The sequence below is a fragment of the Procambarus clarkii genome, chromosome 66 (assembly GCF_040958095.1).
Source record: "Procambarus clarkii isolate CNS0578487 chromosome 66, FALCON_Pclarkii_2.0, whole genome shotgun sequence".
Lineage (NCBI taxonomy): Eukaryota > Metazoa > Arthropoda > Malacostraca > Decapoda > Cambaridae > Procambarus > Procambarus clarkii.
Genome location: NC_091215.1, coordinates 15,627,194 through 15,641,169, shown reverse-complemented (window position 1 = coordinate 15,641,169; position 13,976 = coordinate 15,627,194). Strand labels below are relative to the sequence as shown.

At 40.7% G+C, this 13,976-nt stretch overlaps 2 protein-coding genes across 2 annotated transcripts; both read left to right on the top strand.

Moving 5' to 3' along the window:
• The first annotated feature begins 1,218 nt into the window (after nucleotides 1–1,218).
• Nucleotides 1,219–8,470, top strand: LOC138355208 (uncharacterized). The gene is made up of 2 exons (XM_069310062.1): nucleotides 1,219–1,249; nucleotides 7,278–8,470. The coding sequence occupies exons 1-2, from the start codon at nucleotides 1,219–1,221 to the stop codon at nucleotides 8,468–8,470; spliced, it is 1,224 nt and encodes a 407-aa protein (XP_069166163.1).
• A 266-nt stretch (nucleotides 8,471–8,736) lies between these two features.
• LOC138355207 (uncharacterized) lies at nucleotides 8,737–9,843 on the top strand. Its single transcript, XM_069310061.1, has 2 exons — nucleotides 8,737–8,886; nucleotides 9,217–9,843. Exons 1-2 carry the CDS (start codon nucleotides 8,737–8,739, stop codon nucleotides 9,841–9,843), a joined length of 777 nt encoding a protein of 258 aa, XP_069166162.1.
• Nucleotides 9,844–13,976: the final 4,133 nt, after the last annotated feature.

Below are 13,976 nucleotides of genomic sequence, written 5' to 3'. Positions count from 1 at the left end.
ATTTGAACCACTTCCCCGCCGGCAACTCGGATGGTAATCTTGGGCATAGCATTTCACCAAATCACCTCATTCTTTGGGGCACACGTGAGGAACACAAATGAAAACAAGCCTGAATGGTCCCCAGGACTATATGCGACTGAAAACTCACACCCCAGAAGTGACTCGAACCCATACTCCCAGGAGCAACGCAACTGGTAACTACAGGGCGCCTTAATCCGCTTGACCATCACAGCCGGACAAAAGGAAGTGGTAGCCGAAGCTATTTGAACCACTTCCCCGCCGGCAACTCGGATGGTAATCTTGGGCATAGCATTTCACCAAATCACCTCATTCTTTGGGGCACACATGAGGAACACAAATGCAAACAAGCCTGAATGGTCCCCAGGACTATATGCGACTGAAAACTCACACCCCAGAAGTGACTCGAACCCATACTCCCAGGAGCAACGCAACTGGTAACTACAGGGCGCCTTAATCCGCTTGACCATCACGGCCGGACAAAAGGAAGTGGTAGCCGAAGCTATTTGAACCACTTCCCCGCCGGCAACTCGGATGGTAATCTTGGGCATAGCATTTCACCAAATCACCTCATTCTTTGGGGCACACGTGAGGAACACAAATGCAAACAAGCCTGAATGGACCCCAGGACTATATGTGACTGAAAACTCGCATATGAAACTCGACTCGGTTTTGGACCCCTAGGATACGAGGTTCTCTCTCCGCTGGGCACTGAGCTGAGACGTGGCTTCTCTTGATGATGTCATTGACCTCGTTGTGTCTTCCATGCCATTTTTTTGTGCTTCTGCTATACAACCCATGCAGTCCATATTGGTCTGCTTCCACCCTGATGCAAATACACTTGTATTCAGTGTGAATTGAGGCACCAAGATGGAGGGCCACTGCTACACGAAGGGATTCTGGATCTAGACGAGTACCCATTGCCGACATAGGTACTGCCAGGAGGGAGTCTCCTACATGGGGGGCACCCACTGCTCTGAGGCAGGCTTTGTCCTTGTTTGATGTTGCAGCACTGAGCATGGCATCAGCTACTTTTTCTGCTAGTGTGTGGTCCCAGCTGGACTGCTTGTGTTTTTTTGTTGGCTCTATAATGGTTGCTGGGGCTGCAAGAACATGCCACTGATTTGAACATTCAATGAAAGCAGGATCGTGTATTCCTGCTGAATAACTCAGGAATTCAGGTAGGATATCTCTTACGCGATGATGCGATGCGTGGGAGGAGGAAAGAAAGGTTGGTAGGGCAATCTGGGAGGCTGTGCGGACACCAAGGCCGCCGAGTATAACAGGAAGAGTTGCTTGCTCCCACTGCGAGTCGTCCAATGGCAGGTTCAGGACTTTTACCAGCATGGACCTCAGAAGGGTGTCATACACATTTAATTTAGGGCTGTTGTAGGATGGAGAACACCTCAGAGAGTAAGTCAACTTAGGGAGAGATTGGCATCTTGTGAGGAGGAAGAGTGCATCATGGGCATCGATCATGTCAGTCCTGTCCAGCATCCAGCTGTCCAGATCAGCGTTTTTTGCATCCAGGACCGCCTCGATTGCTTGCGGGCCAATGGGGGCACCCAGGAGGGTGCAGTCACGTGGCTCGACAACGAGAATGTCTGGAAGAACATTTTTTATTTGCCCAGTGATGTCTGGGTTGCGGGAGATTATTTCGCATTTGGATGCATTGAGAATGAGGCCCAAAGCTGCTCCTTGCTCCTGGATTTTCCTTATATACTTCAAAATGGTATCCGGGGTTCCGGTGAGAGTGCCATCATCCAGGTACCAGATGTTCAGCTCACTTGTCAGATTGTCAGTGACTTCTTTGATAGCTAAGCAGAAAAGGAGGAGGGCCAAGGGATCACCTTGTTGGACTCCTTCACAGGAGTCTATTTTATGCTCCCCAAAAAAAGCTTAGTCCCCACTGTAGCATGATCGGATGAATGGGTAGAGGGGACGGAAATGGTTGTGTACAGCCCTGAGAACAGCGTCTCTTCTGACTTGATTGAAAGCATTTTTGAAGTCAAGCTTTACTAGTGCCTTCTGGGCCGGAAGATCAGCAATGTAAGCCCGCACTGCATGTGCTGCAGCTTCACAGCCTAGGGGGATCCCAAACCCGAGCTGATTAGGTTCAACAAGGTTGCCGCTTCCTGACTGATAGATCTCACTGCAGCCTTAGCTACGAAACGTCGGAGGGTGTTGCCAACGGCAATGGGCCTGATTCTCCTATCCTTCTTCTTTAGAGCACAGAGTGCTGCTCCATAAAAGAGAGGCCTAATGTCCTCTGGGATGCCGCTAGCCAAACACATATTGGAGAATCTGGTAAGTTCCAGCAGAAGGTCCTTTGCGGCATCTCCAAGCACCGGGTTCAGCATTTGTTAGATATGCTGGGGTCTTAGGCCTGTAAAGCCCCCTGCTGAACCTGTTGGGAAAGACATGGCTGCTTTGTACACCTCAGATTCTCGAACAGTCAAGGGTTCTATGCCAGTATTTTTTTCCAGGCTCATTGACAAAGCCTGGCAAGAAGTGACTCAAAGAACCCTGATCTCTGGCTGGAGAAAATTGTGGCCTGAATGTGTGACAGAACTTGACTTTGAAGGGTTTGAGCCTGTAAATGATGCGCCTAATGTTTAGGAAATTGTTACTCTGGGCCGGCAAATGAGCTTGGAATTCGATGGTGATGATGTGGTGGAGTTGGTGGAAGAGCACAACGAAGAACTGACCCCGAAGAACTCCAAGCCCTTCAAAAGGAACAGAAAGACGACGCAGCTGATGATTCTCCAGTGGAGGAGGATGAAGCAGTAGCAAATGTCCCTTCTGCAGAAATTAAGAAGGTGTGTCAGATGTGGGAAGAGATTCAAACTTTTGTTGAAAAGACTCACCCAGAGAAAGCTGCAGTAGGCCGTTGCCTTAATCTTTTCAGTGACAATGTGATGCCTTACTACAGAGACAGCTTGCGAAGAAGGGAAAAACAAGCTTCCATGGACAGATTTGTTGTGAGAAAATCGAGCAGTGAGCCACAACCAGGACCTAGGGAAAGGGACTAACTCAGGCAAAACGTGCCAGGGAGTGCACACCAGAAAGGTCCTCACTGCATGATGTGATAATGGAAGGGGACTCCCCTTCCATTATCCGGGAGCCGGTCGGCCGAGCGGACAGCACGCTGGACTTGTGATCCTGGGTTCGATCCCAGGCATCGGCGAGAAACAATGGGCAGAGTTTCTTTCACCCTATGCCCCTGTTACCTAGCAGTAAAATAGGTACCTGGGTGTTAGTCAGCTGTCACGGGCTGCTTCTTGGGGGTGTGGAGGGCTGGTCGAGGACCGGGCCGCGGGGACACTAAAAGCCCCGAAATCATCTCAAGATAACTCAAGATAACCCTTCCAAACAGTAACACTTTCCTCCTCCCCCTCCTCACCATCTTCCATACGCCTACAGCATTCAGCAACAAGGGTAAGTAATAACTTGAACATAGTTTTGTAGGTTTATTTAGATGAATTAGGTATAAAATTTAGTTTGATGTGTGTTTTTTGGGGTCGTCAGGAACGGATTAATTCATTTCCCATTATTTCTTATGGGGAAATTAGCTTCGGAATACGAACTGTCTCCAGGAATGGATTAAACTCTTAAACCGAGGTACCACTGTAGTAAAAAAATAATAGTTGACATTGAATAACTTAATTTACAATGTAATGCCCCCTTAATAAAAAAGTGTTCACTAGGACTGAATATAATTACTAACACCAAAACATAGCTTGACTCCTTTGTTACTGTAAAATTAAATCTTGAAGTAGAACCAAAACATTGGAACAAGGAGGGAGGGAGCGTCACTACTCAGAGAGAATCATAACAAAACGACAGGAGAGTGTTCCAGAGAATTGTGATACTAGTCTAGCACGATAGACATACTCTATCCCAAGAGATCTACAACAACAATACCTCTACAACCACAGGAACACCAGTATCCGTCTTACCAAGTATTTTTGTATAAATTGGGTCAGTTTATAAATAAATAGGTTAGATGGTTATAATGTGGGTGAAAACCCACCAACACGTACGTACTCAGCTCTACACACACATATTACATGTCATATCTGTAATTATATGTTTAGGGAACCTTTATTAATTCCTTACATCCCAAACAGGTAATTGTGAGGGAAGTTAGTGAAGCAGGAAGCTGGCTCCCAACATAATTATAGAAATTGCTTCCATTAACTGTCCATCAAGCTTTGTAGGCCTCCAGACAGCCGCCATTACGTGGCACTCAGAGGCACAGAGCCACACTCAAATTTGACACTACAATTACACAGCCTACATTACATTACACAGCCTCCATCAACAGCTAAACCACTTTTTTGTACAATACTGTAGACATAGTATTAGTAATTATAAATTCATTATTGCTATAATAATAGTAGATAAGACCACCATATGTGGTATGATTTATAATTTATATATTGAAGATTAGGAAAACAATTTGTGGTTTATGAAGGAGCCATCTCAAAGTGCTTTAAGCTACAAATTGTCCCTTCAATTATGTGAGATAAATTCAAGCAGCTGAATCAGTACATACAGTCCACTCACTTACTTAATTACTTACGTGCTTAATTAATTTCCACTTTCGCGCTCCGTGGAAACTCGCGGTTGACAGGGGGTAGGTAGCCCCTCCGCGTGGGTAAGCGCGCGGTGACACCCAAATGTGTATACTCGTTCCAGCTTTCTCACCTTAATTCTCGTGCTACGTCGCTCGTTTTGGTATCATTGTGTTCGCAATTAAATTCTCTACAGGTGTGTATAAATATAATGTCCAAAAGCCTAGCGTGACTCCCAACAGCAAAGCGTAAAGTCGGCAAAAACGCACAAAATCAGTAACATGTGCATTCTCGTTCCATTTTTTTACCTTAATTCTCGTGCTACGTCGCTCGTTTTGGTATCATTGTGTTCGCAATTAAATTCCCTACAGATGTGTATGAATAAAATGTACAAAAGGCTGGAGTGCCTCCCCGCAGAAAAGCCTAAAGTTACCCGTGAACGAGCACCATTTTGTACATTGCAACCTAATGTTCAACTCGTTCAATTTGATAACATCAAATTTCGTGCTACGTAGCTCATTTTGGTATCAAATTGTTCGCAATAAAAAGGCGATTATTTTAAAACTAGTCCCAGAATAATAGAGCAATAACTAGATTTTTAACAAATATTTTAATTCTGGACACTCATCATCACAAATTTATTTATATCTTTCCAGTGTTCTGACATAAATATTTGTGTTACATCTTTCATTTTGGTATCAAATTGTTCGCAATAAAAAGGCGCGCATTTTAAAACTAGTCCCAAGATAATAGGACAATAAATAGAATTTTAACAAATATTTTAATATTCGGACCATAGGCCTATTTATAATATTTCAAGTGTTTGGACATCAAGTTTCATGTTATATCTTTGATTTTGGTATCAAATTGTGTGCAATCTAAAGGCGCTTATTTTAAAACCACTACCAGATTGATCTGATAAAATTTAAATTTTTAAAAAAATATTTTAATGAGTGACTCAGTACTGCGTCATTGGAACACATTCAGTAGAAAAATGAGTGACTTAATAGTCAGTCTGTGGAACGCGAAAGTGTTAACTAACTTTTAGCAGTCTCTGTGGTGTAGTGGTAAGACACTCGCCTGGCGTTCCACGAGCATTATGTCATGGGTTCGTATCCTGGCCGGGGAGGATTTACTGGGCGCAATTCCTTAACTGTAGCCTCGGTTTAACTCAACAGTAAAATGGGTACTTGGTTGTAACAACGATTCTTCGCGGCGGGGATCGTATTCCAGGGACCTGCCCGAAACGCTACGCGTACTAGTGGCTGTACAAGAATGTAACAACTCTTGTATATATCTCAAAAAAAAAAACTTATTACTAAGAACTAGCTAAGAAAATTAATCAGATAAAAATATAATATTAAAGTCAATTAAAAAAATAAGTGAAAATATTTTAGTATTTGCAGAATTAAAAAAGATTTAAAGCTGCTAGGACTTTTCCCCATAAATTATGGTCTTTTGAACCGGATACATCATCCTGATTAGGGGTCTATATATATATCATTAGTGCAATATTTACACAATATTTACATATACATTAATTATAGCAGGAAGACACTGCTATACATTTTACAATTTTCTAGCCTAACGTTTTCAATCTCAGCAAATAGTAAACAGAACTTACAACAAGCACTATTATTGTTCCGAGGCTTGTACCAAAAGAACAATTGTGCTTTTTCATTACAAGAGGTTGATAAGAGGCTAATTTACTTATATATGTATATGCTTTTTATAATTTTAAGTGCTTATATACACATTACTTTTTAATATTGCACCATTACTGTAACAATTACTGCATGTCACATTATTTACAACTGATTCTTGCACAAGGGCAGGACATTTTAGGCTGGTGTTGTACAGCAACCTAGTCTAATTTATTGTGCTAACCTGGTGTAAGGGTAAGAAATTTACACTTATCTAGAGTTGAACATATATTACAACCTAGCAAGTACATATTTTTATGCAGTACTTATGACAACCTGAGTTGTGTTGTCTGCATAATATTACTATAACTATCGTAATAATTTAACTACAATCATTTCACCTTTGAGTGAAACTTTGAGTATTAATCTGTGTCTCTGTACCAATCAAGAGTGATAATGAAGGGCTAACTTGAAGAAATTCCAGCATTAATGCAAGGTTTCCATGCAAATTATAGTATGTATGATTATATAGAGTATTTTTTTAAATGATAAACAGCTCTAGTTTGGAAACTAGTAGCTCTACTAACTCAAGTGCTAGAAACAGTCCAACAAGGCTCAGTACTAGTACATCTACAACACAGCTAGCAAATAGCCATTATGTCTACTGCCAAAAATGTAAAAGCGACCCTCATTGGAATGAAAGGCCACTTAACCCGACAGGTCAAAAAATGTGAGGATTTATGTAATCAAACTCCAGTTGATTATGTAGAACTGGAAGGCCATTATAAGGTTGTACAGACCAAATATCAACATGTGATCATGCAAATCCTGAAGTATTAGGATATCCTCGCAACCGCCAATATCAATGAAGAGGCATTGGACGTTGTAGTACAAGAAAACGCAGATTACGAAGATACAATGCATACAAAGTTACAACACTTTGACTATTTAATAACCATACATAAGGCCAATATAACCAAACATAATATGGTTATATTTAATAACCATACATTGGCAATTTAATAACCATACATTGCAGCCACAGCTTCCCAAAACCAGATACCACCAGAAGTCAAATTACCATCAATCAATCTCCCAACATTCTCTGGTACAGAGGACGAGAGTTGGGACAACTTCTGGAACAAATTTGTCGATTCTCTGGATTCTAATGCCAATGTAGCAAAGACAACAAAATTTATATATTTGCAAAATGTCTTAAAGAATGAAGCGTTAAAAGTAGTCTGTAATATGACTTTTATGGATCATGGGTACGACAATGCAGTACAGCTCCTTAAGGATAATTATGCTAAGCCAGAAAGGACTATCAGACTTCTAACCCAGAAGCTGTTGGATATTAACCCTCCAGATAGTACAGCTGACTCACTCCAAGCCTTTAGATTGGAGCTTGAGTCCTTGCTCAAGGCACTTAAGAACAAGGTCAAATTGGAGGAATCCGACTGGATAATCCAAGTCCATATGAAACGCAAATTACCCAGTGACGTACTGGATAAGTTGTTTGTCTTATATAACAAATCTTCTCTGACAGTAAAGGAGATATCCGAAGGGTTGCATTCCATCATAGAAAGACAAAGAGATAACCCAGATGGAAAAGCAGCATCTAAACCTTCGTCTACCACTAATAGTACACAACAAAGTACAAACAGTACTCCAAATAAATCTAAAATAACTTCCCCCTCCCCAAAGTGGAAACAAGGCAGTGTGGGCACATGTGCAGTTGGTCCCTCAAAACCTACAATTAATGCGTCACCCAAAACGGTGACAACCCCAGATGCTGTTAACGTCTGGAAACCATGTGTGTTCTGTGAACAACAACATTCCATGTATCATTGCAAAGCTTACCCCAATCGTGCTACATGCATAAAACGACTCAAGGAGTTATGTAGATACACCAGGTGTATAATCCCACATAATCCTGATACCTGTGCAACTCAAATACTCACCTGTATTAGGTGCAATAAGGGTAAGCACCATTCAGCACTTTGTGGGGACTCAAGTACAAAGTCTCCCAAATCACAGGTGGAGGAAGGAACTTCTGCTTCAGTACAGCTCAGTACCGTGTTACCTGACATAAGTGTCTTCTCAACAAGGTCTGATCATAAATCAGCTCTACCCACTGCTCAATTGATCATTAAAAATGGAGAGTCCAAAGCCACCATACGTGGATTATTTGACCAAGGATCTCAAATGACTTTTATCTCAAAGGAGTTGTAGATGCCTTGCAACTCAAACCTGTATGAGAGACACGTATAGATATAGCAGGATTCCTGACTAACTCTGGAGCCTGAGTCTTCAAGGTAGTACAACCTAAAGTACGTCTAGGAGGTTATGTCCGAACAATATAAACTCTAGTAGTGGATAGATTCCCAACAGACCTGTATGTATATGGTCTAGGCACAACAGCCAAATTCTAGAAAGAAAAGGGAATCAATTTGGCTGATAAAATCACATCAGACAACCTTTCCAATATTGGAATCCTTATGGGATCAGATGTCTACCATAAGTTTATCAAAGGAAAGGAAGAGAAACAGGGAATGAACTTGTTACCATCTGCAGGTGGCTATTTGCTAACAGGCCCAGTATTACGACTGAAGCAACCTGCACCTGTAGACCACCAACATGCCAACCCAGTAATGGTTGCATGACTAGGAGAACAGTCTCCACTACAATTCAGAGACATGTCCGAGGATGAGCTTGATCCCCCTGTTCATAAGCTATGGGACCTGGCAACTCTCGGCATTGTCTCTGAACAACCTAGCCCAGATGACGACTGGACTTACAAACAATACCAGGACTCAGTTATCTACAAAGATAATCAATACTGGGTCAGGTTACCATGAAAGCTGAATCACCCTCAGCTACCCGTCAACCATTTTATGGCACAAAACCAATAAAGATCAGAGGTGTTGCACTTGCAAAGACATCCTGAGAACTTGAAATTGTACCATGAAATAATACAGAAGCAACTCGATGACAAATTTACCGACGTTGTCACTAATGATAACCCAAAGGAAGGACACTACCTGCCACACCACCCTGTACTGAAAATTTCTGCTACTACCCCACTACAGATAGTATTTAACCGCAGCGCTAAGACAAGGCAGAGTAGTGTTTCATTAAATGACTACCTTCAAACTGCCCCTAGCCTGGCACAAAGGCTATATGACTTGCTGTTTAAGTTCCGTATTGGGGCTTACACATATACGGCCGACATCAGCAAGGCTTTCCTTAGGGTAGGTCTCCAAGAAGAAGACCGTAACTACACAAAGTTCCTATGGATCAAGGATCCTAACGATCCAAACAGTGAATTAATCACTTACAGGTTTGCGTCTGTTTTGTTTGGGGCCATGTCTTTGCCGTTTCTGCTTCAAGCTACCTTAGATACGAACTTGAAGAAGTCCAATAGCCCAAACAAAACTGAAATTAGCAATAACTTGTATGTGGACAATTTCCAAGGAACAACCAGCAGTAAGAGTAAACTGCTGAACATATACCATGAGGCCAATCGAGAATTAATGGAAAAAATATGCCTCTCCAGTCGTGGGTCTCTCCAACAATGCCAAATTAAATCAACTGATCGCAACTGAATTATCCGACTACCAGGTACCCAAAAAAAAAGGACAAAAGTACTAGGCGTCGAATGGGATATGACAACAGATCAGTTGACAATCAAGTCGGTGGAGCCAGATACCACTAACTTAACAATGAGAAAATTACTCTCAAAAGTCAGCAAACCCTTCAACCATCAGAGTGCCGACGGGAGGATGGGGAATTAGCCTCGGCTACCATCCTCTTTTGTTTGGTCGTGATGGTCGAGTGGTTAAGGGATCCTGTACATCAGTTGCAGAGCGCTTCTGGCAGTATGGGTTCGAGTCACTTCTGGGGTGTGAGTTTTCAGTTATATATATATATATATATATATATATATATATATATATATATATATATATATATATATATATATATATATATATATATATAAAGACCATAGACTATGGTCTAAAGACTATGTTAAGACCATAGTGGCAGGAGCAAATTCAGCTCCTATAATTCTCTTGGACGAAGTGTTATGAAGATCAAATTAGTGCTCTATCATCATCAACACGCAGTCAACATAAACAAGGGAAGTGTCTTACCGAAACCTGTTTATCTATATATATATATATATATATATATATATATATATATATATATATATATATATATATATATATATATATATATATATATATATATATGACATTTTCTATCAATCATATATACTAGAGAAAACTCGTGTCTTGTATATACCACACAGTTGCATGAACTCGCAAGGAATTTTAACAAACAGAACACTTACCATATGAGAGTATCGAAACATGGGCAAGCCAGGTGACTGGCCAGAGCCACCTGGAGGTGGCTCTTGTCGGAAAACCCGACACCATTACTAATATTAAATTACAATATACACATAATATTGCTGCTGTTGTATACACAAGTTAACCCATAGAAAATGTACCTTGTAGTGGAATTTTCCGTCAATAGAAAACGGGATATCATTGCGTACTATACATTCAACAGTTATTCTGTTGGAAATTATTCGTAAATACATTGGTCTTTGGACTTTTAATAACATAAAAACATCTCACTTGTTGAATTAACTTAATTATCAGTATCAAAATAAAGTAAATGTGACCCTTCTATCAGATATTGCCATCTGGACAAGGAGAGCTGGGCGTCAGTGGTGAGAGGTAAGCCATTGTTAAGACCATAGTGGCAGGAGCAAATTCAGCTCCTATAATTCTCTTGGACGAAGTGTTATGAAGATCAAATTAGTGCTCTATCATCATCAACACGCAGTCAACATAAACAAGGGAAGTGTCTTACCGAAACCTGTTTATCTAATTATTTCTGACCAGTTAATGTTAAGTAGATATAGGGCGAACCGGTTAGGACGCGATCGAGCCACTAAACACAGGTAATTAGGCCTTTGTCCTTATCTAATAATATATAAATGTTTCATCTGATATAGCTGTCATATATTAGGATTCCGGCTTTACAGCTAGTGCCCTTTGACAGGAACAAGAAGAGGAAGCAAGAATTAATCTTGGAACATCAGTTACTTGGGTGATGGAAGCTAGCCTCTCACAAGGATAATTTGGTGTCTACATCCTAGTTATACCTGGTGAACTAAGCCTACCATACAATAAGATAAGGTACCTCCAATTTTATTAACTAATATATGTAGTTTAATACTGTAGTTTGATTGGCTGCATATATATATCAATTTAATATAACCCCCCTTAATGTGTAAGGATCGATTTGTGAAGTTATTGCAGAAATACAGTCCACTAAACATCATACAAATTGCTATCGAAATATATAAATTAACGTAAATATAAATTCTACATAAATTCATATAAATTAAATAAATATAAATCTCACAGGTCGGTTCCCACATTATATAGTCCTTTGAACCGAGATAGTACAGAACTGATTCATTAAATACACTGGTACTTGTGCAATTTATACAATAACAATACATCGCCAGTCAGCGACCAGCAGCGTAGCCTCCAGCGAGCTCAAGAACCTCTCAGTCCAGTCCAGCCTCATCAGCGGTTTCATGGTCAACCACCAATTGGCGGAGTGTTATTCCGTGATGTGACAGCGCTTATTTTAAAGCAAGCCAAATTAGTGGCTGTGCCCTCGCAACATTATTCACGAATTTTGTGGTGTTAATTTCGCGAGGTCACTAATAATATTTAATTCTTCCTTCCTCTTCTTGTTCCTGTCAAAGGGCACTGGATGTAAAGCCGGAATCCTAATATATGACAGCTATATCATATGAAACATTTATTTATTATTAGATAAGGACCAAGGCCTAATTACCTGTGTTTAGTGGCTCGTTCACGTCCTAACCGGTTCGCCCTATATCTACTTAACATTAACTGGCCTGAAATGATTAGATAAACGGGTTTCGGTAAGACACTTCCCTTGTTTATGTTGACTGCATGTTGATGATGGTAGAGCACTAATTTGATCTCCATAACACTTCGTCCAAGAGAATTATAGAAGTTGAATGTGCTCCTGCCACTATGGTCTTAACAATGGCTTACCTCCCTCACCACTGACGCCCAGGCTCTCGGTATCCAGATGTCAATATGTGATAGAAGGGTCACATTAATCTATTTTGATACTGATAATTAAGTTAATTCAAAGGAGTTGTTTTTGTGATATTAAAAGTCCAAAGACTAATGTATTTAAGAATAATTCCCAACAGAATAACTGGTTAATTTATAGTACTATGTGGCAATGATATCCCGTTTTCTATTGATGGAATATTCCAATACAAGCTACATTTTCTATGGGTTAACTTGTGTATACAACAGCAGCAATATTATCTGCATATTTCAATTTAATATTAGTAATGGTGTCGGGTTTTCCGACATAATTCCCCGGGGGGCTGCTCATGGGTCAAAGTCCTATTTAGACCAGATGAACACCGATGCTCCTCCTTCGAATTATTAGATTAATTTGATGTTAGTAGTTAGTAATCACACATTTCTGCATCTGTTCGTACAGGACGGATGTCCCGTACTCGAGTTGTAGAGGTCTAATGAGATTTCATTTCCCTGTTAACTCTTGAGAGGCTAAAATTATAGCCTAAATACATATTATTTAACCAAGAAGACTGAATGTGATCAAGTACTACAGTCAAGTATGATTCAGGGACTGCAGTGAGATCAGTGACATTAGATATAACTTGAAGTTTGTTCAGGTAACTGGTCACTGATATATAAACACTGAGGCCCATGGAATACATCTTGATTAAATAATAAATGTATCAAATCAGTCATCAGATTTACTGGGGGTTTAATTTAGTTAATTGATTCAGAAGATTGAATAGCTCATCATTAAAGTCAAGTATGGTTCTGAGACTGCAGTGGGTTCAGTGACATTGGTCACAGTGACTTGTAGCTGTTTAGGCTACTGTTCACTGATTTGCCACTGAGGCCTCATGAACTCATCTTCAGCTTTAAATGATGATATTAACATCAACCTCTGTTGCTATAGTCAGCTGTAATCTCCATACTATAATGCTACTGGAGATATATATATTCAGCTGACAAATTTGGATTTCTACTGGTATTGTTTATCTGTAGGCATAGGTCTCCTCAGGCTTAATACTGGGGCTGAGAGCAATTTGCCTCCTGCAGAATTTAACATGGTTATGCCCTGATATTTTGCAGGGCTACCGATGAATCGATGCTAGTAGTCTGTCCCTACAAGGATACCGAAGTCGGTGACGTGATCAGACTTAATATTATCTGCCAATTTTATTCCTCTATTTCTCAGGAATTTGGTTGTTGCTCTCAGACCTTGTACTTGTAGGTTTGCTGAAATATTGTCCACCACAAAGGCTTGTACTTGACAGACGTATCTGCCTAAACGTATTGATGGTTGTACCACCTGGTAGACTTGAGGTCCTGTATCTGTTAGAAACCCTGAGATGTTGATTGTCGTCTGGGCTACAGGCCTTAATTGTAGTTCATCTGCCAACCTTTTAGTGACATATGTTCTCTGGGACCCTTGGTCAAACAACCCACGGGTATGGACCTTGGGCCTCTTGTTCTGGATGGTAATTTGTGCAGTAGGCAGAGTCGCATTACTTTTGGACTCTGCCGCTTGGACACTAATTTTCTGTCGCACCTTGCAAAACTGTACTGTGGTGGGAATGCTA